The 23,312-nt window shown below is 42.4% G+C and overlaps 3 protein-coding genes across 5 annotated transcripts; 2 read left to right on the plus strand and 1 right to left on the minus strand.

Moving 5' to 3' along the window:
* The first annotated feature begins 1,621 nt into the window (after positions 1-1,621).
* dhdh.1 (dihydrodiol dehydrogenase, tandem duplicate 1) lies at positions 1,622-4,038 on the plus strand. Its single transcript, XM_029498792.1, has 7 exons — positions 1,622-1,711; positions 1,801-1,912; positions 2,001-2,164; positions 2,407-2,659; positions 3,156-3,280; positions 3,450-3,600; positions 3,929-4,038. The coding sequence occupies exons 1-7, from the start codon at positions 1,622-1,624 to the stop codon at positions 4,036-4,038; spliced, it is 1,005 nt and encodes a 334-aa protein (XP_029354652.1).
* Positions 4,039-5,571: 1,533 nt separating this feature from the next.
* dhdh.2 (dihydrodiol dehydrogenase, tandem duplicate 2) lies at positions 5,572-8,860 on the plus strand. Its single transcript, XM_029497656.1, has 7 exons — positions 5,572-5,701; positions 6,430-6,541; positions 6,799-6,962; positions 7,034-7,286; positions 7,787-7,911; positions 8,150-8,300; positions 8,515-8,860. Exons 1-7 carry the CDS (start codon positions 5,612-5,614, stop codon positions 8,622-8,624), a joined length of 1,005 nt encoding a protein of 334 aa, XP_029353516.1. The 5' UTR covers positions 5,572-5,611; the 3' UTR covers positions 8,625-8,860.
* Positions 8,861-8,921: 61 nt separating this feature from the next.
* pkma (pyruvate kinase M1/2a) lies at positions 8,922-23,106 on the minus strand. Of its 3 annotated transcripts, none has more exons than XM_029497654.1 (11): positions 23,022-23,106; positions 17,254-17,438; positions 16,972-17,063; positions 15,080-15,211; positions 14,807-14,993; positions 14,427-14,697; positions 14,083-14,233; positions 13,793-13,945; positions 11,388-11,554; positions 10,245-10,426; positions 8,922-10,120 (listed from the first exon to the last, which is right to left on the minus strand). In XM_029497654.1, the coding sequence occupies exons 2-11, from the start codon at positions 17,408-17,410 to the stop codon at positions 10,014-10,016; spliced, it is 1,599 nt and encodes a 532-aa protein (XP_029353514.1). In that variant the 5' UTR covers positions 17,411-17,438; positions 23,022-23,106; the 3' UTR covers positions 8,922-10,013. The 3 variants fall into 3 exon arrangements, with proteins under 3 accessions (XP_029353514.1, XP_029353513.1, XP_029353515.1); XM_029497653.1 differs by lacking the exon at positions 11,388-11,554 and adding an exon at positions 12,010-12,176; XM_029497655.1 differs by lacking the exons at positions 11,388-11,554; positions 23,022-23,106 and adding exons at positions 12,010-12,176; positions 20,691-20,860.
* Between the last annotated feature and the right edge of the window lie 206 nt (positions 23,107-23,312).

Genomic DNA, 23,312 nt, shown 5'->3' on the forward strand with positions numbered 1-23,312 from the left:
TTTTTTATGAAAAACTCGCCGAGCGAGAGCAACGGGGCCCCAGTGCACAGCCGTCCAGTGACCCCGTCAGAGTCCGGCCCAGAACACCCTTCTCTGACCACCTGAGCCTCTGTGCCGTGTGCGCCCATCTGCTAGCAGTTGAGTCCGGCAGCACGGAACCAATTCGTTACTTCACATCAGTTCAAAATCGAGTTGCCATGTCAGGTTACATCTCGTCCTTCACACGTCTACCTCTTTTCACTGATGTCGCGTGCGGCTCCTCGCCCGAGAGACAGTGTTGTGTCCTTTTCACTCAGAAATGTAAAAAGAAAAATAAATAAAATAAAATGAAAATACTTAAGAATTGGGCATTCCCATGGCAACCAGGTCCTGTGGTATATGCAGGGATATCAGGCCAAGCCCAATGCCATTTGCATACAAATTGCCCAGCTGGTACCTTGTTGTTATGACAACAGCACACAGCTCCCAGAATTCATTTGGAGGTGAAATACAGCAGTCAGCGAGAGGAGTCATTGATAAAATTCCTTTTTCTTCCATAATGAAGACGTTGCTGACACTGACACTGTTTTCTCGTGCAATTCCACTCTCCAGGAAATTTGAGAAAATATTATTTTCTCTCTGTTACTTTAGGACGAGACAATGAGGTCCACGTGATTGATATGATAATGCTGGCCATATTAATCACAATATTATTATGTATATCTGATATATCTGAATGGAGGGAAAGATGCTTAAAATTGGAAATACTGTTGCCACATTATATAATAACACTGACATGAAAATCCTTTTGTGTGTGTGTGTGTTTGTGTGTCTTTTCAAACTGGCCCAGAAATTTGAAATGACCTCTGGCAGATACTTTCCAAAGTGCCTCTATCTCCTTTCTTCTTGGATCACCTGGTTTTTTAAGCCTTTATATAATTCTTAACAACGAGCCAAATCCGGAGAAATGGAGGGAAGAAAGTAAACTCCGCTTACACAGTGTCCTCTACTGGCAGCATGTGGCAGGGAGTTTACACAAAACACCTGTCTGGATAAACAGATAATATTTAGTTCCAGGCCAACTGAGCTGATGCTTTTCAATAGTCATCCTGGCTCAGCTTATGGGCCGGTTAGATATCTCCGCTGTGGGCTCCATGAGTGTTCAGTGAGACTCTGGTTTAATCATTGAACTCTGTGTGGCTGTTGAAACATCACAGGCTAATCAGTGTCTCTTATGCTCAGCAGGAAAATAGACAGCTGCCGGTTCTATAGTTTGACCTGTGTGGATAAGTGCTGATCTGGTGAACCCCCCCACAGCCTGTGCACACTGAACTGTGTCACTTCTTTCCCCCGTCTTTGTGTTGATGATGTAAGAGAGCCCCAATGATAGCCTTGTTATACATTGTTGAGACAACTGGTGCAAACCACCTCAGCCTGGACTGAAAGGCCTGTCTCAGCAACAACACAACGGCAGGAGGAAGGTGACACACCCTGCCTCCCCAGCATGTAAATACGGGAGCCTTCTCGCCGAAGTGCTGCGGGTGCCAGGGCAAGGCAGCTTCGTGCGTCTCTTCCCCTGAACGTGCAACCTTTCCCAAGGTCAGATCTTCATTTTAATTTGGAGCTCAACATCCAATTAAACATGACAATCCGATGGGGACTGTGCGGTGCCGGAAAGATCAGTCATGACTTCAGCGTGGCCATGAAGACTCTTCCTCCCAGAGATCACCAGGTAATCCGTGCAAACAGGCTGACTGTATCTTTGTCGTCACACAAAATGTCTCCCATGAATGCCCGTGTGTTTTTCTCACACGTGTACAGATAGCAGCCATTGCATCAAGGAGCTTAGAGCGTGCCAGAGAGTTTGCCAAGAAGCACGCTATTCCAAAGGCTTATGGCAGCTACGAGGAGCTGGCCAATGACCCGGACATTGGTGAGTTATGAGCAAGCAGCAGCGTGGCTGCAGCGGCAAAGATAATAGTATGTTCATGTGGCTGAATTGAACATCTGTGTCCTCACAGATATTGTGTACCTGGGAGTGTTGCACACGGAGCACTGGCGGGTCGGCTTGCTTTTCCTCAAGGCTGGAAAGAACGTGTTGTGTGAGAAGCCTTTTGCTATGAACTCCAGACAGGTGAAAGACCTGGTCGCTGCTGCCAAGAAAAATAACGTCTTCCTGATGGAGGTAAGGGTCAAAGGTTTTAGTCATTTGCATGTAGCTTGCACTATTTCCCGGTTCGGTGCAACATAGAAAGAAGAATTTGTCATTTGTTTATTTATGGCTTGTGATACAGGAAAACGTGTTGTCGTGCTCTGTTTTACCAGCACATCTGCCACAGAGCTCATCTCCGAAGCGGGGAACTGTGGTAATAAACTGCCGCTTACGTGCAGCTTCAGTTTAGGCCATGCTGTCACTGTCTCTCCCAGGCCATCTGGTCCCGATGTTTCCCCGTCCACGCTGAGGTGCGCAGGCTGCTGGCAGAGGAGGCGGTAGGGGAGGTGAAGCTTGTGAAGGCCTATTTCGGCTCCCCGCAGCTCCACATCCCCCGCTCGGTGGAGAAGGAGCTGGGCGGGGGAGCGCTGCTGGATATCGGCGTGTACTGCCTGCAGTTCATCCTGATGGTGTTTAACGGCGAGAGGCCCGAGTCCATCCAGGCCACGGGGGTGCTGCTTGACTCAGGTATGATTCAGCACACAGGTCACGCAGCAGAGGCGTGATGTCGATTAGCATCATTAACCTCACAGCATGAATCAGTGATCATAAACTGGCCTTTAAAGCAGAAGAACGGGAACGAGCTTCTCGCATGACACCAAAAATCCCATTTAGGAAATAAACTGTCCTGAACGTAAACACCTCAGAAAAGAGCTCTCACCTCTCCACACTTATCTTTAAAATGTCTCACTAATCCAAATCTTCCCTCCTGGAGCATACAGTGTTACTGCAAAGCTGGCCCAGTAATATGTAACCAAATGCCTCGTAACAAATGATCCTTCAGTGAGATGAATCCATTACTTAGTCATGAGAGGAAAGTTGTATAGAAATTTGCTGATGAAAAAAGTCCATCGAAATGAAGTGAACTTAACTGGGACGACGCAGAATTTGAATCAAATTTATGGTTCCTCTTGAACTGTGAGCTTTCATTCATTTGTTTTTCTGGCTGTATTCGGTTTGACAGGAGTGGACGAATCAGTGGTCGTGGTGATGAAGTTCTCCAGAAACAGGATGGCCTTCTGTTCCTTTTCAATAGCTGCCAGACTTGCAAACGACGCTGTCATCAGCGGCACAAGGGGCTCCATTAAAGTACGCTTTGCTCATCCTTTGCAGGAGCATTTTTCTTGATTACAACGGTTGAGAAATCCTCACGCTGAGATGAAACATAATAATTTTCACGTTTAACCGAATAACCAAAAACCCCGACTAACTGCATTTGATGATTTGCGAGTTGAGTGATCTCCTTCCTACCCTCCAGGTTCTTGGCCCCATGCACTGCCCAACAACTCTAGTGGTGAATGACAAGGAGACGGAGTACCCTCTGCCTGAACCTCACCTCCCTCTGAATTTCACCAACAGCACCGGGCTTCGCTATGAGGCAGAGGAAGTGAGGCAGTGTCTGCTTAAGGGTAGGTCGCGATAAAAGGAAAGTCATCTCGTTGTCTTTAAGTGGATGAAATTGTTGGATTAGCCCAAACTATTGCTTCAAAGGTGAGGTGAGCTTGAAGGAAAGATGCAGCAATTCAGTGAAATCCTGGAGATTGACACATAGAAATCCACTATCATCAGTCCTTGGAAAGTCCTCAAGCTGTTACAGCGTTTACACTCCTGCTGATTCTGTTTCCTATTTTAAATTTACATAATCTTTACATCCCTGCTTTGACATGATTTATGCACCGTGGTGGATATGTGCATAATTTAACTGCAGTTAAAACAGACACACACTGTCATCTGCAGGACTTAAGGAGAGCCCACGGATGCCTCTGGCAGATTCTGTCTTGCTGACAGAGATCATGGATGAAATCAGGAAGCAGGTGGGAGTTGTCTTCAGCCAGGACAGCCAGTGACATCACTCCAAAGCCGAGCTGTTTCACCCGACCTAAACCTACTCGGATGGAACGGAGGGAGCTGCTTGGGGCAGGCTTAGGATCTTTTGGCAGAAGCAGATCACTCATGGCGCTGTGTGACAAAGCCCGAACAGACACATTGTCATCGAGGGTGACATTTTCAGCTGCCGCCGTTAAAGATGCATGTGCATCTTGAGGACTTTAGCCACCCTCATGCACTGTTTTATTCTTCTCATCATACAGATGCAGCCAAGAGAGACCCAAACTTATTCATTCTGTTGCAATGTAAAGTCACTGCGTCGATTCTCAAATCAGAGCGCTTTGAAAAAAATCTGGTCCAAAACCTGATCTAAACCAAACACATCAAAATGTAAACAAACCGAGTGTGTGTGTGTCACCATCCTGTAAGACAAACCCAGCTGTCACTAGTGCGTGTGATTGATGCATCCAATAAAAGACCGAGTGCAAAAGCCATGTTTCATTTCAGATCTATCACCCGCTGCAGAGGAGAAGCAGCTTGGAGTGGCACGTTTGAATCAAAAGTGTGCTGTCATGTCTGACCCTTGCAGTGCTGCAAAAATAGGTCAGACTGTCTGATTTTTTAAGGTTAGGATGGACAAGGGCCTTTGTGAGTCAGCAAAGCCCACGGCTAGTTTAATGCTTTTGGGCTCTTTGCCTGTCCTCGATACACAGTGCACCCCATGAATACCAAAATGGGCATTATTTGGATTGATCTTCCATTGATTAATGAGTGAGAAGAATCAGGTTCATTTTTGAGGAAATTATAAATGTTAACATACGAATTTCTTTATCATGCTGTTTCTCTGCCGCAGTTGAACCAACAATTATTCCAATATGAAGTTCAAAATAAATGGACCACTCAGATTCAACCCATGATAAATCTCAGCATCAGTGAATTGAAGCTGCGGCTGTCAGCCGTTACCAACACGAGAGGAGCTCATTTGTTGTTGACCTCTGACCTTAAACTAGTGTTTGTGATTACATTCACACAAAAACAGAAAGAAATCCACCCTCAAATCAAGAGATGCAGTGGAATGTGAATATATCTATAATACCTTTTATTTTTGTTGTACAGTTTATATGTTATATATATTTTGCATTGAGACGACATTATCTGATGAAAAAAAATATAGACTCACTCGGAGTAGAATTCAAACAGGACAACAATAAAGCACAAAAAAAAAAGACAAAAGTTTATAGATTATTATTGTCAACAGAAATTCAGCACATCAAAGGAAAAATTCATACTGTTAATAAGTGATGGGGAAAAAAAGACGATTGAGTTGATATTATTGGATTTGGAAAAAATGATGATGACATTAAAGGCCGAAGAGTTTCCTGCATTAGAGCAGAGAAAGATCAGATCAGACACGAATCATCATCATCATCACTGAAAACTGATACTGAGTCTCCACCTCGTGGCAGTGGGCAGCCATTGTCAAGAGTCCATTGATTGGCTGAAGTGAGGCGTGGCCCCGCCCACTAGTAGCCACGCCCCCCCCCCAATACAGACTCAGCTGCTGTCAATCAACGTCCTCGCTGCACTTCCAACATGGCAACCCGGTGGGGGATCTGCAGCTCCGGGAAGATCAGCCACGACTTCACGGTGGCCCTGAAGACTCTGCCGTCCGAGGACCATCAGGTACCAGAACCTGCAGCCGCAGAGCCGGTCCGAGCTGCAGGACTCCGGACTCGGAGCTGATCCTCCTCGGTCTGTCCTTCCTGCTGGTTCCAAGTCGAGATTAAAAAAAAAAAACCCAAAACAAACTGACACAGACTTTGTTATTCACCCCGGAATTTCGTTTTAAAGAGTAAAAACAAAAGAAAAAGCTTCAGTCCAAACGTGCAAGATTTCAGGTTCTAGCCAAAGTCCATTTTGTACCGTAAAACAGGTAATAAGTGCGCGTCAAATATTCAGACACTCCATAGTCACATAATGACGTTATGAGTGCAAATCTGTTTCTTAACATCTCTTTAACAACATATTAGCTGTCTTTATCACTATATACATATAATATTTATCTCAGCAATCATTAAAAAAGCAAAGTCTAACCACAATATAATTTATAAAAAAAAAATAAAATGAACTGCCTCACTTTACTAAGTGCAGCATCCAAAACTAAAAGGCTGACAATAAATCTTGAAATTCTCCAAAATAAATATTACTGACCGACTCTTAATTTGGCGATGTTTGCCTGCATTCATTAAGTTCTTTTCTTACATAATTATGTATGAAGCTTTATTAAATAAGGCAATAATATGTCCATGTACTTATCCCCAGACTTCAGCAGAATAGATTGCGGTGGGCCTTTTTACTCGACCCAGAGCAGAGAATCAACTGCTGGTAAACATTTGAAACTTTATTCACAGGTCGTGGCTGTGGCAGCTCGCAAGTTAGACGATGCACAGGAGTTTGCCAGAAAGCACAACATCTCCCGAGCCTACGGCAGCTACGAGGAGCTCGCCAGAGATCCGGACATTGGTCAGTTTCATTCATTCATTCTTCTACCGCCAGCTTGCACTTGATGGCTGGGTAAACCCTGGACAGGTCTCCAGTCCATCTTAGGGCCAATTTTGACGAGCTGCTTCTTTGTATTTGTTGTTTTGAGCCATCAGATGTGTAGAGTTTTTCGGTTTCAGAGCTGAAACCCTCAGCCAGCCCCAACCTTCTGGTGAACTCCACCAATTTTTCAATTCAGTTTCAGCATCTCCCTCTGATGTGCATGTTTGTGTGTGCAGATGTGGTGTATGTTGGAGTTATCCATCCATACCACCTGAGCACTTGTCTGCTCTTTACGAATGCCAAGAAGAATGTGCTGTGTGAGAAGCCGCTGGCCATGAACTCCAGGGAGGTGCAGCAGATCTTGGCCTCCGCAAAGATGAATGACGTCTTCCTCATGGAGGTACTGATGGAGCACCTGCGCTCTTAATATCTTCTTCTCTTCTTATTTTGGGCCTTTCTCCTTCCCTCCAGGCGGTGTGGACCAGGTTTTTCCCGGCCTCTGTGGAGATCAGAAGGCTTCTGGCCCAAGGGGAGGTAGGTGAGGTGAAGCTGGTCAGGTCTGAGTTCGGCGCACCGTTGACGCACATATTGAGAACAACGCAGAAGGAGCTGGGCGCAGGATCGATTTTAGATATCGGTATCTACTGCCTGCAGTTCATATGCATGGTGTATAATGGAGAGAAGCCCGAGTGCATACAGGCCACTGGGGTCTGCATGGAGACAGGTGAGTCAAAAGTGTTCACAAAACTATTATTTCCAAAGCAACTGACCTGCTAATCAGTGAGCATGGGGAGGGGGAGTGTAGCACTTACTCAAAATAGGGTGTCACCTTTTGGCAGCTGATTCCTTTGGAGTTTTCTTTGACAGATTTGTTAAAAAAAAAAAAAAAAAAACCCTGTTGTAATAACAGACTGTTACACAGACTGACCGTTAATGAGCCTTCATCCTCTCACTTTGATTGTGCTTTAACTGTTGAGAATTCTTAAGTTGGAGCTTGTAAATTTTTTGCTCCAGGTTTTGGGCATGAATTAAAGGACTGTACCGCTCTGATAAGACTTTAAATCTTATCTGATGTTGCCTTTATGGCCCAGTAAATTTTATTTCTTCTCCAGTAGAATTGAATGTGACTATTGTGATGTGCGTCAGGCATCACAATACATGAAATTATTTTGCTTTACTTTGAGTTTTAATAAATGTGTGTCATACATGTGTATGTTGTTTCAGGAGTGGATGAGACTGTGGCTGTCACTATGAAGTTTTCTAATAACAGACTGGCTGTGTTCACCAGCTCCTCGAGGGTGAAGTTGCCCAATGATGCCATTATTGTGGGCACTAAGGGCACAATCAGGGTGGGTCATCACAGCTGGGCCACATATTCAAATAAATTTCAAATAGTCTTAATTTGCACAGTGTCATCCTCAAAATAGGGTTTTAAGTAAATTCAATTAATGTGTAAAGCAGTTTAGGAAGACATTAGGAAGTTGGATGTAAAAAAAAAAAGTAGTGTAATAGAGAGATGGAGGAAGTGTATCTACTCCACATGCTGTAACAGATTTGCTCTCGTTGCTTTCTGTTCATGTTTTTAAGGTGCCTGACCACATGTGGTGTCCTACATCACTGGAGGTGAACGGGAAGGAGACTCAGTATCCGCTGCCTGAGCCCTACTTACCTCTAAACTTCATCAACAGCACAGGGATGCGTTATGAGGCAGAGGAGGTTCGCCAGTGTTTGCTAAAAGGTACTGTGACATTTTATGTTTTACTCTTTGTGTTTTGTAATGGGGAAATGAATTTATGCATAAACAAAATATTTAAGATTTTGTGACTGGATTTCAAAATATACACTTTGAACACAAGGTGGCATCAGAGACTGCTTTTTTTTGCCGTGACTTTTCTGTTAATGCAGATGTGACAGTACTCTGTATGTCCTAACAATATGTTTGATCCATGCAGGGCTGAAGGAGAGTGCAGTTATGTCTCATTCTGACTCTCTTCTGCTGGCTGAGATGGAGGATGAGATTCGCAGGCAGGTGGGGGTGGTATACAGCCAGGACTGCCAGTAAAGCTCTAACATGTCCTCAAACTGATTTATTTCATAACATAGTCGTGGAATATATTTTCCTTAAAATCATACAAGTCAGTCAAGTACATTCTTTGAGATTTTTTTTCCCCCTCACATAGCTGATCTGATTAAGATATTTGTATACACACTCTTAATTTCATCACCTTTCCTGGATTGTTTCTGTCTAAACTCAATGATAGTATTGTCATAAAATGAATTTTCAATAAAAACTTAAGTTTCAGCAGTTTTTCTTCCACTATTGTGCTCAATTTGTGTTAATCATAAATCAGACAAAACATTTGTAACAGAGTTAAGTGCTCGACTCTTTTATTGATGGAAATCCAGTCTTGTTGGGCAGCTCAGTACACCAGCTAAACACTATAATACCCTTTTAAATGTAGTTAGTTCTGACACTCATTACAATCAAAAGCACATTAGCACATGAAGACAGCTACAGTGGGTCACTGATGGAGAAGGATTATCAAAGGGGTTCTACCCATTTCCCACCGGGACTGACAGGACTCCATCTCCATATCCCAGTCCCCAAAAAGTGCTCATTCATATCAGTCAACTTTTGTGAACAGAAGAAAAAGTGTCAACTTAGATATGATCCAAATGTAAAGGCTTTAAGACAGATCTAATATACACATACAGTAACTAGCTCAAACGCCTCTGGGGAGGACATCCAAAACTAACATTTCTCTACAATCAGACAAAATATAAGTAGTATTGGATGTCCCGAAACAAAACTTCACTCACAGAAGTCAAGTATAATAGAATGTAACATTGCAATAGATTAGGAATGCAACACTTACAGATACACTTAAATACACTGAAAGCTGGCATTTAGGAGAAGACACTTCATACAGACAGCACGACCAGAGGATCTGTTTTGGTGGAGTGGTGGACCTGTGGCTGCTATTTAGGATTCCACAAGTTTGTTCTTTTCGGTCCGCAGCGGAGTGCAATTGGTGAACTACTACAGTAGTCAAGGAGCTCTAGTCAATAGTCAAGGTCAGTCTGCTTCATCACCAACCCCACCGAAACAAGAGCCAGTACGCGCATGCACACAAACCACAAAGCATTCACTCTTACTCATTTTTAATAATATAAGTGTTTTGAGTGAATAAATACAGCAGTTTCTGTTTAGGTTGAAATGCTCTGATGCCCCACAGACTGGCTTGATGAAGACGATCGAGGTGATTGGAATGAGGTCGGAAAAGGGAATTGGTCAGAAAGCTATACTCTATTTTATTTTGAATAATTTCATCTTCACCTAAATGCTGAATTGTTCAGGTGTAAAAGTGCTGCTGAAGTGGAGTGTGGGGGTGGAGAGCTATGAGAGACATATCAAGGTGGAGGAAGAAAGTGGAGCAGCCCTGTTGGCCATTTAGGCCACCAGAACCACACGCATGGTGTTGGTGTAACCGGAGCCTGGACGCCAGCCGGTCAGGACGATGACAACATCTCCCTCTTTGAAGAAGCCACGGGCTTTGCCTGGGAAAAAACAAAAAATATGTTAAGCTAAATGTCTTGGAAGTAACAGTAATAACATGTCAGCACCTTCAAATAACATAATAAGTTATAATAAGTAATAATAAGTTGGGATGTCAGGCCTTACCCATATCCATGGCAAAGTTGACACGCATGTCAACGTCCTCCGCCCAGACGTCGTGGGCGGGGTTGGAGTAGAGGACGGGGAAGATGCCGCGGTACAGGTGAGCTTGACGGGCTGTCTGGGCGTTACGAGTCACGGCGAGGATGGGAGCACGAGGCCTGTACCTGGAGATCAGGTGGGCGGACCTGCCAATACGAACAGATACACAAAGCTGAGCACCGAGACCTGCTTCACTTTGACTCACAGTATTTTCCTTTGAACAAATCGTTCCTTTTCCTTTGATTACAGTTGGTTATTTTACGACCAGATTCTAAAAACTACAATATATAATGCTTAGTCCAAGTGTGGTTAAAAATCAGTTTGTTTTTTAGATTCAGAGAGTTTCACTCATCAAACCAACATTCGAAAAGTTTACAGAAATGCATTCAAAATAAAAATATTGTATTCAACGTATTTGTTAAAATATCCTTTTAGTATTGTATGACCCATCTCCATTCATAGATGGAAATTATCTACATGCAACGTGATGAAATACCCTTCCGCCCTATTAATAAGGAAGTAGAGCTATCCAGTAACAATACTACCACATGTTTGCAGAAGTCAGTGACCCAATCTTATGTTCACTCCCCACAGCAGAGTTTGGAGGCCCAGGACTATATTGTTCTAGGAACTTAGGAACTAGACAAAATACGGCTGTGCTGTTAAAGGCAGGAATGCCAGTGAGCGAAAAATTGATATTCGATATGTCTTGACAGCAAGATTACAAAAAACGGTTTCCAATAAAGGCCTGAAATAATTTGATGTGTGTACAGTTTCATTTCATAAGAGCTCATGTGAAACTGGAGCCAAGCATTTGGAAAGAAGAAAGCCTTTTTCCCAGGTAATATGAAATTGTTCCATCTGCGGGGGATAGAAATCAGGACTGGGTCAAAGACAGCCCCATCAACTGTCACTCCTGAAGCCTTTTACTATCTCCACCCACCCAATGTGACACCACAGCAGACACACACACATTCACACCCAAATCTGAAGAAGAAGGGGGAACCATGACAGAACATTAGCTCCTTAAAGGGTGAATCAAGACCCGAGCTGTAACACCTTACCTTCAGGACCAGGATCCTTCACATCTATCCTTCTCTTTCTTACCTCCCAGTCTTGGTGAGAACAATGATGGCGCTAGCGCAGCATTTGAAGGATGATTCGACAGCTCCTACAGCTACAGCCTCTGACGGGTCTCTGGTCAGTTGGGAGTGTCTCCTCAGCTCCTCAAACAGCTGTCTGTGGAAGGTGGCTGCCTCGGCCTCTCGCGCTATCTGAGCACCGAAGGACCGTGAGGGAAGGGTGCTGGGTTACTCTCAGTCACACACGCCAAGTCATTCACACCCATGGGAGAGCCTGGCAAACGCCTAGCTAGACTCCTGGTTTAGGTTTTATGGAAAGCTATTTATTTGCATTAAGTACTGACATACTTAATGCAAATAAATAGGCCTCCAAACCCCAGTCAAGGAGATAATGGAGAAATTATTGTTACTTTATACATTTCTATCTTTAAAAAAATATATATAATTCAGAATATGCTCATGTACTTAAACTTTAAAATTAGTTCACATGGATAAAAACCCTCCAGCAGTCTTGCAAAATGTTTGCCAGGCTCTCCCAGTTACTTGCTCATTCAGTCCCTCTCTGGCCCTACTCTTCCTTGCTCAGGCTCCTGAAAAAACAGCATCAGTGTCCTCCTCAACCTGCCAGGACCAGATAACCTGCCTACCTTCCAGAGCCTGTGAGCACAATGATCGCGGAGGCTAAGCTCTTAAAGGAAGCCTCGACAGCTCCAATTGCAATAGCCTCAGCGGGGTCTTTGCAGTGCGGTGTGGAACGACGCAGGTCCTCAAACACCTGCCGGTGGAACATGGCTGCCTCGGCTTCACGAGCAATCTGGCACAAGTGAGGGCAAGATGCATCGAGCGGAGGCATTTCCACACCAAGCAAATTCAGGTGTAATATGAAAAAAATGGATGGAAAAAAACAAAAACAGGATAGGAACATGGAGAACAGAGAAATACAATGTTAGAGACACACAAGAAGAACAGAATTAAAGGCAATAGAAGGGACAGGAGGAAAGGACAGGATGGACATTTAAGAGCGCGTGTGTGCAGTTAGTGGAGGGGGGAGGGGGACAAGGAGACACCAACATTAAAACACAGCCAAGATTTCAAATGTAATTACAACCATTTACCAGATATTTAATATAAGAACAAAATCTGGAGGTAATGCAACTGCACTGCTGAAAAACATTTAAAAAAGAACTAGTCATACTTATCACAGTAACCATTATGAGTTAAATAAAATAAGGAAAAATTTAAATGTTTACTTAAAAAAATTAATTGTATCAACTTGGAGCAAAAATATAAATAAAAAATGCTGGGAGCTCAGATGTTATAGCTGCACACAAAGGTGAAGAGACAGTTGAAAACAGTCAGGACGAATGAACAAGGAGGGAATGAGAAAGAAAGGTTACTGAGAAGATGGAAAACTGGATAGAAATAAAATAATACAAAGGGAAACAAAAAAAGTCCTTGTGAATTTCTTCACGTTGTCTCAGTAAATGCTTGGTTTTAGTTCAATGGAAGCTGTGCTTTACTTTGTGAATCACCTCATGCAATTTAAGTATGTGGGCAATGTGCCCGAAGGCAGGAGCTGCAGGACTGCTGAGTCACTCTTGGGTCTGCATAGCAGTGCGAATGACAGAGTATAGCCAAGGACAGTGGGGGTTAGCCAAGACAGGCCTGAATGAGGAAAGGCAGGCTAGAAGGTATTAGCTGCATTGCCCATCCATGATCATTGTGATTTTGTGCAATCATTCATCAAAAATGTATTCAAGTCTGTCCCTGACTGGAAATACAAACTCAACTGCTCTTCCTGCTCCTCCTTCACCAGCTCTGTTCTCTGTGTATAGTTTAAGCCTTTCCTGACAAGAAATGGGTGGCTCAGTCTGGTGAAAATGTTAAAAAGAGCAGCTGCAGTGAATTTGTTAGATGATGATGTGCAGGGGACAGGCATTTCCTTCAGGTGGAGTCAAACATCCAAACATTTCATTAAGGACAGAAAATGGAGCCAGAGATTGAAAAGACCTGCACGGCCCTAATTATTATTCAGGGGAAATAAGAATAAGGTTGCTCAAACCTTCTGTTAAAATCATCATATTCCTCAATAGTGTTCACTGATTGTTCAAGAGGACACCTAAAGGGCAGTGAATATTTAAACTGAAAATAAGTGGATGAATAAATTCATAAATAAAAAGGCACATCCAGTTGGCCCAACACTGAACTTTGTAACTGTTGGGTCAAGTGGAGAAAGATGTTGCGTCATAGAGGAACTGAATAAGAAATATAAGATGTTTCAGCACAAAAATAAGGAAATGAGAAAGTGCCACCTCCCAGCAGAAATTCTGTCGTGCAATATCGTACAATCTTGATAAATTTTTATCATTACGTTATACCACTCTGTGCTCCATCTCCAACGTTAACTTTAGTTACATGTCACAGACTCACCATGTGCTGTGTGCGTACAGCCTCCAGAGGGTAGTCTCCCTTGGCAGTCTCACCACTCAGCATGATGCAGTCGGCACCGTCCAACACAGCGTTGGCGACATCGCTGCCCTCTGCACGGGTCGGCCTGGGCTTCTTGATCATGCTCTCCAACATCTGAAGGGTCAGTTTGAGATCGTTTAACAAAACGACTTTGGCTTTTTCTTGATTGTTAAATGAAACCTATATAGACTTTAGCTGCTGGGGAATATAAAGCCTACGAAACAGTCTGTCCTCCTTTATGGTTTTCTCACCTGAGTAGCACATGTGATTGGCTTGCCGGCTCTGTTGCAGCGACCAATCATCATCTTCTGGGCCAGGAAGACCTTTTCTGTGGGGATCTCAATACCCAAATCTCCACGAGCGACCATGATACCATCGCTGGCCTCCATGATCTCATCAAATCTGTGCAGTAGATATAATATTAAAACCAATAAACTCAATGAACACGACTACGAGTGGGTGGGTGAGTGGTGGGTTTGTTAAACAATTTTTTAAAGCAGGAACTTTTATTTATTTTATATATGTGTGTGGGTGTGTTTGGGTCTGGCCTTGAAAAAATAAAAGAAATAAATAAACATTTGATTTTCAGACTCACCTGCGCACGCCCTCGTGGTTCTCCAGTTTGCTAATGATCTTGATGTCTTTGCCCTTCTCTCCCAGCACTGCTCGGACAGCATGTACGTCAGCTGCCTTGCGGATGAAAGAGGCAAAGATCATGTCGACTCCTTGTGCCACACCGAACTGCAGGTCCTGTATGTCCTTTTCTGAAACAGCAGGCAAGTCTACAGCTGCACCGGGGAGGTTCACTCCCTTCTTACTGCCCAGGGTACCACCGTTCTCAACCTCACACATAAGGAAATCAGAACCTGAAGAAAAAAAGAATATAAAAAGAAATTAAGTCTTTCATCGAGTATTTTCTAAACCTTTTGACTGATCACAAGAGATACTGTCTGTATAAGCCTCATCTCCACTCACCAATCTCCTTAACCTGCAGAGATATGAGTCCATCATCAATGTAGATCTTGCTGCCAATTTCTACCACTTTGGTAATGTTCTTGTAGTCGAGCCAGAGGATCTGATCGTTGCAGTTGTCCTGGTAGGCATCGTCCAAAGTGATCTTGATCATGTTGCCTTTCTGCAGCTCCACCTCAGCTGTGCCACTCTGTCACATCATTTACAGATGGTAAATAATACAGAGTAGTACTATATTTGGTGGGAATAAGAAAGAGGAGATGATGCTAAACTCACTCCCTGGATGAGGCCAGTCCTGATCTCTGGGCCTTTGGTGTCCAGGGCAATACCAATTGGCCTGTACTGGATGCTGCCAGGCTCAAAGCTCTCACACGCCTCACGCACATTCTTGATTGTCTGTTCATGGTACTGCAGAAAGAAAAGAGAATTATACATTTAAAATAGAGCGGAAGTTAAAGGACAGAAAGAATTATAGGATTTACAGTTATTGATTTTGACCCTGTAAACTTCTGTTCAATCTTCTGTTCATATTAATTAGCATTAGTACTCAGTTTGACAGTGGCACTGGTGATTTAGCAGACATAGTCAGACCAGGACAATTAAAAGATAAAAAAGGTGTGTTTATCAACTCACTACACCATAAACAGTCACACTGTCAGCATCACGAAGGGTCCCATTCTACTTTCTTCCACCTTAACTAGAACATTAAAAATCAGTCACCAAGGAGAATAATGTAAATTTGTTAAAATGCTCTGAAAATTCAGTCTCATTCACCAACACAATTAAAACTTTGGCAAAGAAAATTGATTTGGGGCATTCTGGTAGCAAACTTACAGTTGAACTGCTAATGCAGCCACCGTTGGTGCAGATTAATTAACTCAGATGAGAATGTTTTTCACTTTGAAGACAGTTGTCTGCTGCACATGGCTTATGCTGCCCACTTGGGTAGCTAGAGCTTTCAGTAATAACTTAAGTGGCAGGTAATCCCATTGACTGTCTTTTACACTGGCAACAAACTACACTGCTACACTCACTGCACTACCACAAAAAGGGAAACCTGAATCCATCACAGTCTGCACAATTATAAAAAAAGGAAAGGTTCAGTACTAAAGCCACAAGGTTTGAAACAAAATATTTTTAAAACATAACTAGAAAGTTAAACTAACCTCACATCAAGTGAGAGATAATAAAATATATTGATGGCAAATTGGCTGACTGCAGTGTGCTGCAGGATTTTTATTACAGAGGGAGGAAAGATAGTGTCATCATGCTACAATCAGAGCAGGTGATTATTTACTGGATATATAGATTCAGGTCCATAGGTCTGTAATTCCCTAAATTGAGTCAACTGAAATTTTAAGTAACATTCTGTTACATCAATTTAGTTGTCTCTTCAGTCAATAATACTATATCAACAATGTGCATTTACTTTCCACTTGCTGCTTGGACTGAATGACCTTGGTCTGTGTTTGTGTAAACATACTTCCAGAATCTAGGCATGTTGCCTGCTGAGGAGATAAGGGCAGGGCAGGAAGCTACAGGTGACGTATGTAGGCAACAATCCTCTGGTTCCTTTTGCAGATTTTCACAAACCTTTGAACTTGTTGGATTGCCTACACCCACACATACCATAGTCCCAAGGAGGTGTTCTTATACCTCCAACGGAGCATTTTCTTTGGACTGTTGGTGTTGGATGTTACATAGCCATACAAATGTCAAAAAAAAAGGTTCACCTTTGATCGGACGTCTGCTGAAATTAGAAACCTAAAGAAATACTTTGTGCGAAAATTTTTTTATTACCAAAAAAAAAAAAAGGGGGGGGGGGGCATTATGAAGAGTTAAAATTGTCCCCTCATCAGTGATTGTTTCAGTGGTATGAGTGATATTCAAAAAAACTTGTGATGACATAACTTTTGCTCATATCTTACTATTCACATTTTTTGGGGGGGTTTGTGCGTTGGCTGGCTTAGTCTTTCTCAAAAGGGCCATGATAATAAGTGTTCATAAAAAATTATGTGATTGTTTGGTGTGAACTTTGAGTTACCAAACATGTCTGTAAATCTAAGAGAGACAGTAAAGACTGCCACACTTTTCAATAAACCAATCAAAGCCATTATGTGATAAACTACACAATGTACAGGTGACCAGTCAGGGTTTAGACGGCCCACCTCATGTGTGCCATGTGAGAAGTTCAGGCGAGCAATGTTCATTCCAGACTTAATCATTTCCTTCAGCATCTCCACAGAACGAGAAGCTGGTCCTGCAAACAGTCATTGAGAGGAGAGGAATTAAACTTTGTTATTTAATGCATATTTCAATCTTATTATAGAAATATTGGGTTCTCTGAGGAAGGGCTGTTACAATATTGCATATTACAGGCTATGCTTCCTCATGGTTGAGTGGCGGTATAAGTCAGTCCTTAAGCATGCAGGCCAACAATGCAGACCTACCAATGGTGCAAATAATGCCAGTGTTGCGGGCAGTGGTGGGCTCAGAGTCAATGTCCAACAGGCACATGTGTTCCAAAAAGGTATCAGCCATGGCAGCATTGAGCTGCTGTGTCTGGATGAAGGCAGAGCCCATGTCTGCAGACTTTGGGTGAGGCATGGCAATGACTGGTGCAACTGGAGAAGTCCTGCAAGAAAAACAGAGAAATTATGTTAATTTAAAAAGGAGATGCAAAATTTCTTCAGTTTCTTTATCAATTTGCAACTTTAATGAACTAGTTCATAGACTAATTTTTTTTTTTAAACATAGAATAGGACCTTTGGAAAGATGAGACATCCATGTATCAGATGACTGCTAGATTACACTCAGTATAGTGATACAACTTTGCAGGCTGACAGAATGAGGGTTAGACAGAGAATCTGCCCTGCTGCGTGTCCTAGTAACATACTGTATGCACTGTATCTAACCTTGACCTTATGGTGGTGAGTGGTAATCAAAATAATTGCATACTTGTGCAGGAGTCATTGCAGGTGTTTGTGAGTTGAACCTGTATTATGGCTTGTAAAATTCAGCACTGCGGTTCTGTGTATAACAGGCCATTCTCAGCTACATTAGACAAGCCTTATCTTTTATTGAGTTATAATTTAGCTTTTAGATAAGTTTACACAACCAATCATTTATACAGATCATAGATGTGTATTTATGAAAAACATGTAGAGCTTTTGGCAGCTGCCAGACATTCACAGTGTGATACATGAGGGAACCAACGGAGTCTAATATTTGTGCAGTAGAGAGCTACTACTCTACATTGTACATTCTGTTCCCTCCACCACTCACCTCTCCCTGAGTCATCCATGACTACAACACCATCAAAATGTCAAAGAGATGGGAGTGACAAGTTTTCATAATGAGAGTTTCAAAATTTCCATTTTCGAAATGGTGAAAAAGCAAATGTGATTGTTGCACGTGGCTGGTCCCTTTCCATTAGTACAGGTGTACGTGAATATATGCCTTGCCTTAAAAGACTCCCCTTTCTCTTTCATCATTTTATCAGAGGTTAAGTGTAAACTCATCCAGACATGTTTCAACAAACTGCCAATAAAGTAGGTTTGTTTGAGCAGAGTGCAACCCTGCTATCCATAAAAATGACTATATCTGTTGCTAACTGGGCTCTGGTTTCTATTGTTTTACAACTACAGCACAGACTAAAAAGAAAATGCTTGACTGAATGTCTGAAGTCGTAAAGAGTAGATTCAAGCTAAAATAGTCCAAATTTAAGATCTTTGCTGAAGCTGTGATCAAAAATAACCATACATGAAGCTACACTGCAATATAGCATGGATCTCTAAACCATAAGGGGACCAATGTACACACAATCCACAATTTTTACTTCTCATTATCATCTTTTTACATTAAGCTAAAATAAAAACCATCTAGTAGGGACATTAGGTTACTTCTGTTTGAATTATATATTTTAATAGCTTAAAACTCCTAAATTATGATCCATTGAGGGACCAACAGGTTGACAAACTATTTCTTTGAGAAAGCCCAAATACTTTATACTTTTCTGATTGTAGGTGGTCCTCAGAAAAACACTGAAGCATATATACAGCTAAACCCAGCTCAAAGGTCCACCATGTGAACTGATGGACAAGTCAAGTCAGTTGCCACAAATCAAGAACAATTGGTTCAAAGTTGCTCCACGAGGGAACCAACGGTGGTTCGTTATTACTACAAAGAAGTGGCTTCATACTTTCAGTTACTCTCTCTGGTGAGAATCTGTTTCATTGACAAGAAATTGAGAACTCCTCTTATTCATCACAGTCTACCCACAAATACACCATAAATGTCATGATGGGGGATTCCAGGTACTGCCACTACACTGAAGGGCTTCTTCAGAAAGAAGCCACTGACTCACTAACATTTGAGTCAATGGGGCTCACCACTGCCAGACCAGAGGTGTACGTGAGCGCTGTCACATCTCCACTAATGCAACACACAGCCATAGAAAGGCAGGATGGAGACATACCAGTGGGCTGAACCACAGGAAAAGACTGCAGAGGGGAGCAAAGAGTCTGCAATACTGACAGTAACTGTATTGTGCTGCATGCCTTCTTTTTTGTGTGATCTGTTTTGGTTTTTTTCGGGGGTATCTCTATTTTCTTTGTGTGCCACATTGACATGTCGTCACCAAATGTTCAACACAAGAAGTAGACCATTCCACAATCATTCACACTGCTGATGACAATAACCAGCAACCTCTCAGATATGAGCAGATACCGTTATCCTGTTGCATAATGATAGCCATATTGGGCTGCAGCAATTTATGAAGGATATTTGACAAAACTATTTCAACATAAAATAAACATCAAACATCAAATTCAGGAATCGGAGGCCTGTCTTTCTAAAATGGTCTGCCATTGAAGCACGACACTATCACTGTGTTCTGGGTTTAATATAATCCTAAAGACAATGTGATACTGACAGTTTGTAAAACTCCCCTCTAAAACAGGGGAGGCACATTTGACCCTGAGAGAAAGAAAGAGATCAAGTTTCAGGCAGCTCTCTTTTCAAGCTCTTATACTGCTTGACAATATGCATGAACTGCAAACCTGTTATATGGCCAAAATATAAAGACAAAAGTGGTAAAAAGTGGTTGAAGTAATAATTCAATACTATTTCCTCAGGTTTCAAAGAACCTGTGTAGCATTGCTTCATAATATTGACTCAGAAAATATGCATTTTTAGTAACCCATAGACTCCTACTCGTTTTTTTTCTTCTTCCATTTAGCATAGCAAACAAGTCATAACATGTATTTTTAAAATCAGATGAATGGGAGTCATTCTCATTCAATTCAACCTGAGATACTTCCTTTTTTCTCATGTGAGGTTTTATTTTTGGAGCTATCAGAGGGAATGTCACATGTATTAAAAAAAAATAAAATAAAAAAAACTCAGGCAGAAACTATCCTTCACTAAGTGCATTATTTTTTTGGATCTGATTTGCCAGTTCCTTGTAGTAGAAAGCTTGAACTCTATAGTGGCCCAGTGCCAGATATGGATAGCGTGTCAGTGAGCAGCCACCACAGGCCAACAGCAGCCATACTAACCCTGACACAGATGCAAGGCTAACTTTAGAGCTGGCTGCTAATAATCCCCTACAAATCCCTTCACAATACTTCAACCTATGAAACATGCTCACTTATGGTAATATTTTCTGTCAATATCAGTTCCTGCCTTCCTAGACAATTTTATTTTCCTTGTATCTATGAAATATATCTGTGTAATCATTAGCAGCCACAGGAGCATTTGCTCTCTGGGTGACATGACATTTACTATCATCTGCGATAGATGTGACGTAATACTCAGCACCGCGTGGCTGGCTTCTTTCAGTCACACTCACTCAACCATGGCATCATTTGCATGTTGCCCTACATACCCCCAGTAGATCTTCCTGCTTCTTCTGGGGACAAACAAGCACCTCACTATCAATGGCCTCCACAGTAACCCCAGAGTGGTGGAACCCACAAGGCTGGTGAGCAAACTTCTCCTTCCAACAGCAGTCCAAGCAGAACTGACGACTGCAGTGCGCATGCATACATATGACACCTTTAGAAGCTCAAGAGTAAATCCCTTCAATGAGGATAAAGGACGCGGTGAGAGCCTGCTGTGACCAGGCAATCGCCATGACTTGATGCAACGGATGCACATGGTACTTCCACGACAACAGACCAAAGCAGTGTCACACTAACATTACTACAGATGTAGGTCGTGCAATGCCCCAAGCCCAAAAACAGATTCTCGACTAAGAATAACATGGCATGCAGACCCTGTTTGTAGAAATCCAATACTCAGCACGTATGATGGTACTTCAACTATGCAAGCCTGCAAACACCCAACATAAACATGGGATGAGGAACTGCATTGGTTCAATAATAATGCATACAGAGTATATTTCACATACTGATATTAAAACATTTCACCATATCATGTTACAACAAACTGTAGTTATGGAGTACATGTGACGAAGGAATAACCATAACTGGTATTGTTCCAACCACTTGCTCTATGAAGCATGACTCATCAAGCAAGCACCTACTTATGGGAAAGGCTGCATGGGAGCAGTGCCATCTGCAAATAAAAACTTATTGCATTGTACTGCACTGACCACTGGTTCTGCTGCTTTTCCATAATTGCAAGTCAAGCACATTTCATGCCAGAGCAGAAAATTACTGTTTGGCCATCCGCCAACTACAGCGTCTGATGAGCTTTACATTTTATTATTATTTCTTGCAAACTTTCTTGACTAGGTACTTCCCAAAGTTCTTCCTTAAGCAGATAATTATCAGAATTAACAGGTTGAAAAATAATAAAAGTTTGTACACTCATGAAAGCAAAGGAGTTTGCAATGTTCAGTTTAGACATGAAATCATGGAGGGAAACAAGAAATCCTTCAAAGTTACCTGCTTTTGGGAAACAATCATCTTTCTATTGGCCATCTTTTTTAACAAAGCAGACACTAGACACTGAGATAAAGACTTGTTCAAAGGCCCTTTGGCTAAGAAGGACAAAACAATGACACGGTCTCCAAAATCATTAGCAGCCACAGTAGCATTTGCTCTCTGGATGTCATGACATTGACTAGATATGTGACGTAACACTCAGCACCTTAGAGATACACCTTTGGACGAGGCCCTGCTTCGGTCAAATATACATAAGTAAATATAATAAATCTATTTTGGGACTAAGCACACAAAGCAGGGCACCATAATCACATACAAATTAAACTGCTTGCATCCTGCACAGATATTCTCATGGCAGCCAATCTACCATCAACAAGGCCTTTTTTTTTTTTTTATCTGTCGTGCCACTGCAGCACGCCTCTGCAGTGAAGCTGCAGGGAGCAACAACATACACCCTTAAAATTCCATCGATCAACTGCTGCAGATGGCGATGACTTTGGTTGCATAACTAACCAGGTTTGGGTTTTTATCTCCAACTGAATGAAAGGATGACCGTGGCGAAGCGACTACGAATTGAATGGAAGGACGACGAAACTCGAAATGCGGGAGCTCGAAAATCGGCTGCCATCTGCACTGCAATAATGTTAGTGTTAATAATAATAATTTATATCTTTTTTTTTAATATATATATATATTATTAGAGACGATGGGCTAAACATCACGTTCTCATCCTGCGTCACATTTTCCTGATGCACGGGCATCACAGCTTCTGACCAATCAGCGGCCGCGCTGCCCGGGCGGCCACGCCCACAAGCGGAGGCAACAGGAAGTGACTCCACCACGTTCAACCCTCCACAACCACTAACCTCATTATCTTAAATGAAAAAAAAAAAAGCGTTTAGCCACGATTAACGCAAGTATTAGACACCCAATAGTTCGGAAGAAACATTTCTTAAGTTCATGCACCCATTAATTGAATTAAAAATGGATATATTAGCTAAAGCACGCGCTTAAAACGGCATTTACGGCTTTCCGGCTTTACGGGTATTTTATTATTATTATTATTATAATTATTAAAAACGTGCTTTCGTGAATAAGTCGAACGGGGAAAGGAGGGTCTGACACAAACGAACGATATTAGCACAGGATGTGGATTCAGTCATTTTAAGAATGAGACCACGCGGCTCCGGCTGGACTGTGAATACGGAAGTGTCCCATATGTTTCTAAGTTAAAAAATAAAAAAGAGTTTAGGGAGGCTGATAAACGCCCTGCAGCCGCAGAGATCCCGTCGGAGGTCCCATCTTACCTGTCTGACCGACGTGCTCCGGTGTCTCTGACGCTCAGAGACTGACTCAAGGTGATCTCCGCCCCGTCTCTCCCTCTGCGGGGGACTACTTTCGGAGGGATGCTGAGACGTATCCCTCCGCGGGTATGTAGCTTAATGAAAAAGAAACGCAGCCGAACTTAACTGGCGTTCATCGCTGTGACTATCCAAAGAGGTGTTTTTGTTTTTGATTGTGTGTGTGTGGGAGAGGGGAGTATAGTTTTCCCCATGGAAAGTCGGGAAATAGTTAAAAAAAAAAAAAAAAAAAAACCG

Source organism: Echeneis naucrates, chromosome 3 (genome assembly GCF_900963305.1).
Source record: "Echeneis naucrates chromosome 3, fEcheNa1.1, whole genome shotgun sequence".
Lineage (NCBI taxonomy): Eukaryota > Metazoa > Chordata > Actinopteri > Carangiformes > Echeneidae > Echeneis > Echeneis naucrates.

Coding starts and splice junctions, on each gene's coding strand:
- dhdh.1 (XM_029498792.1), top strand. CDS start 1,622: ATGACAATCCGATGGGGACTGTGCGGTGCCGGAAAGATCAGTCATGAC. Junction 1,913..2,000: donor GGCCAATGACCCGGACATTG/GTGAGTTATGAG, acceptor GTGTCCTCACAG/ATATTGTGTACCTGGGAGTG. Junction 3,601..3,928: donor GAGGCAGTGTCTGCTTAAGG/GTAGGTCGCGAT, acceptor TGTCATCTGCAG/GACTTAAGGAGAGCCCACGG.
- dhdh.2 (XM_029497656.1), top strand. CDS start 5,612: ATGGCAACCCGGTGGGGGATCTGCAGCTCCGGGAAGATCAGCCACGAC. Junction 7,912..8,149: donor GCACTAAGGGCACAATCAGG/GTGGGTCATCAC, acceptor CATGTTTTTAAG/GTGCCTGACCACATGTGGTG. Junction 8,301..8,514: donor TCGCCAGTGTTTGCTAAAAG/GTACTGTGACAT, acceptor TGATCCATGCAG/GGCTGAAGGAGAGTGCAGTT.
- pkma (XM_029497655.1), bottom strand. CDS start 20,845: ATGCGCACTGCAGTCGTCAGTTCTGCTTGGACTGCTGTTGGAAGGAGA. Junction 14,698..14,806: donor TCTGCAGGTTAAGGAGATTG/GTGAGTGGAGAT, acceptor TTTTTTCTTCAG/GTTCTGATTTCCTTATGTGT. Junction 10,427..12,009: donor GTGCTCACAGGCTCTGGAAG/GTAGGCAGGTTA, acceptor TCGTATTGGCAG/GTCCGCCCACCTGATCTCCA.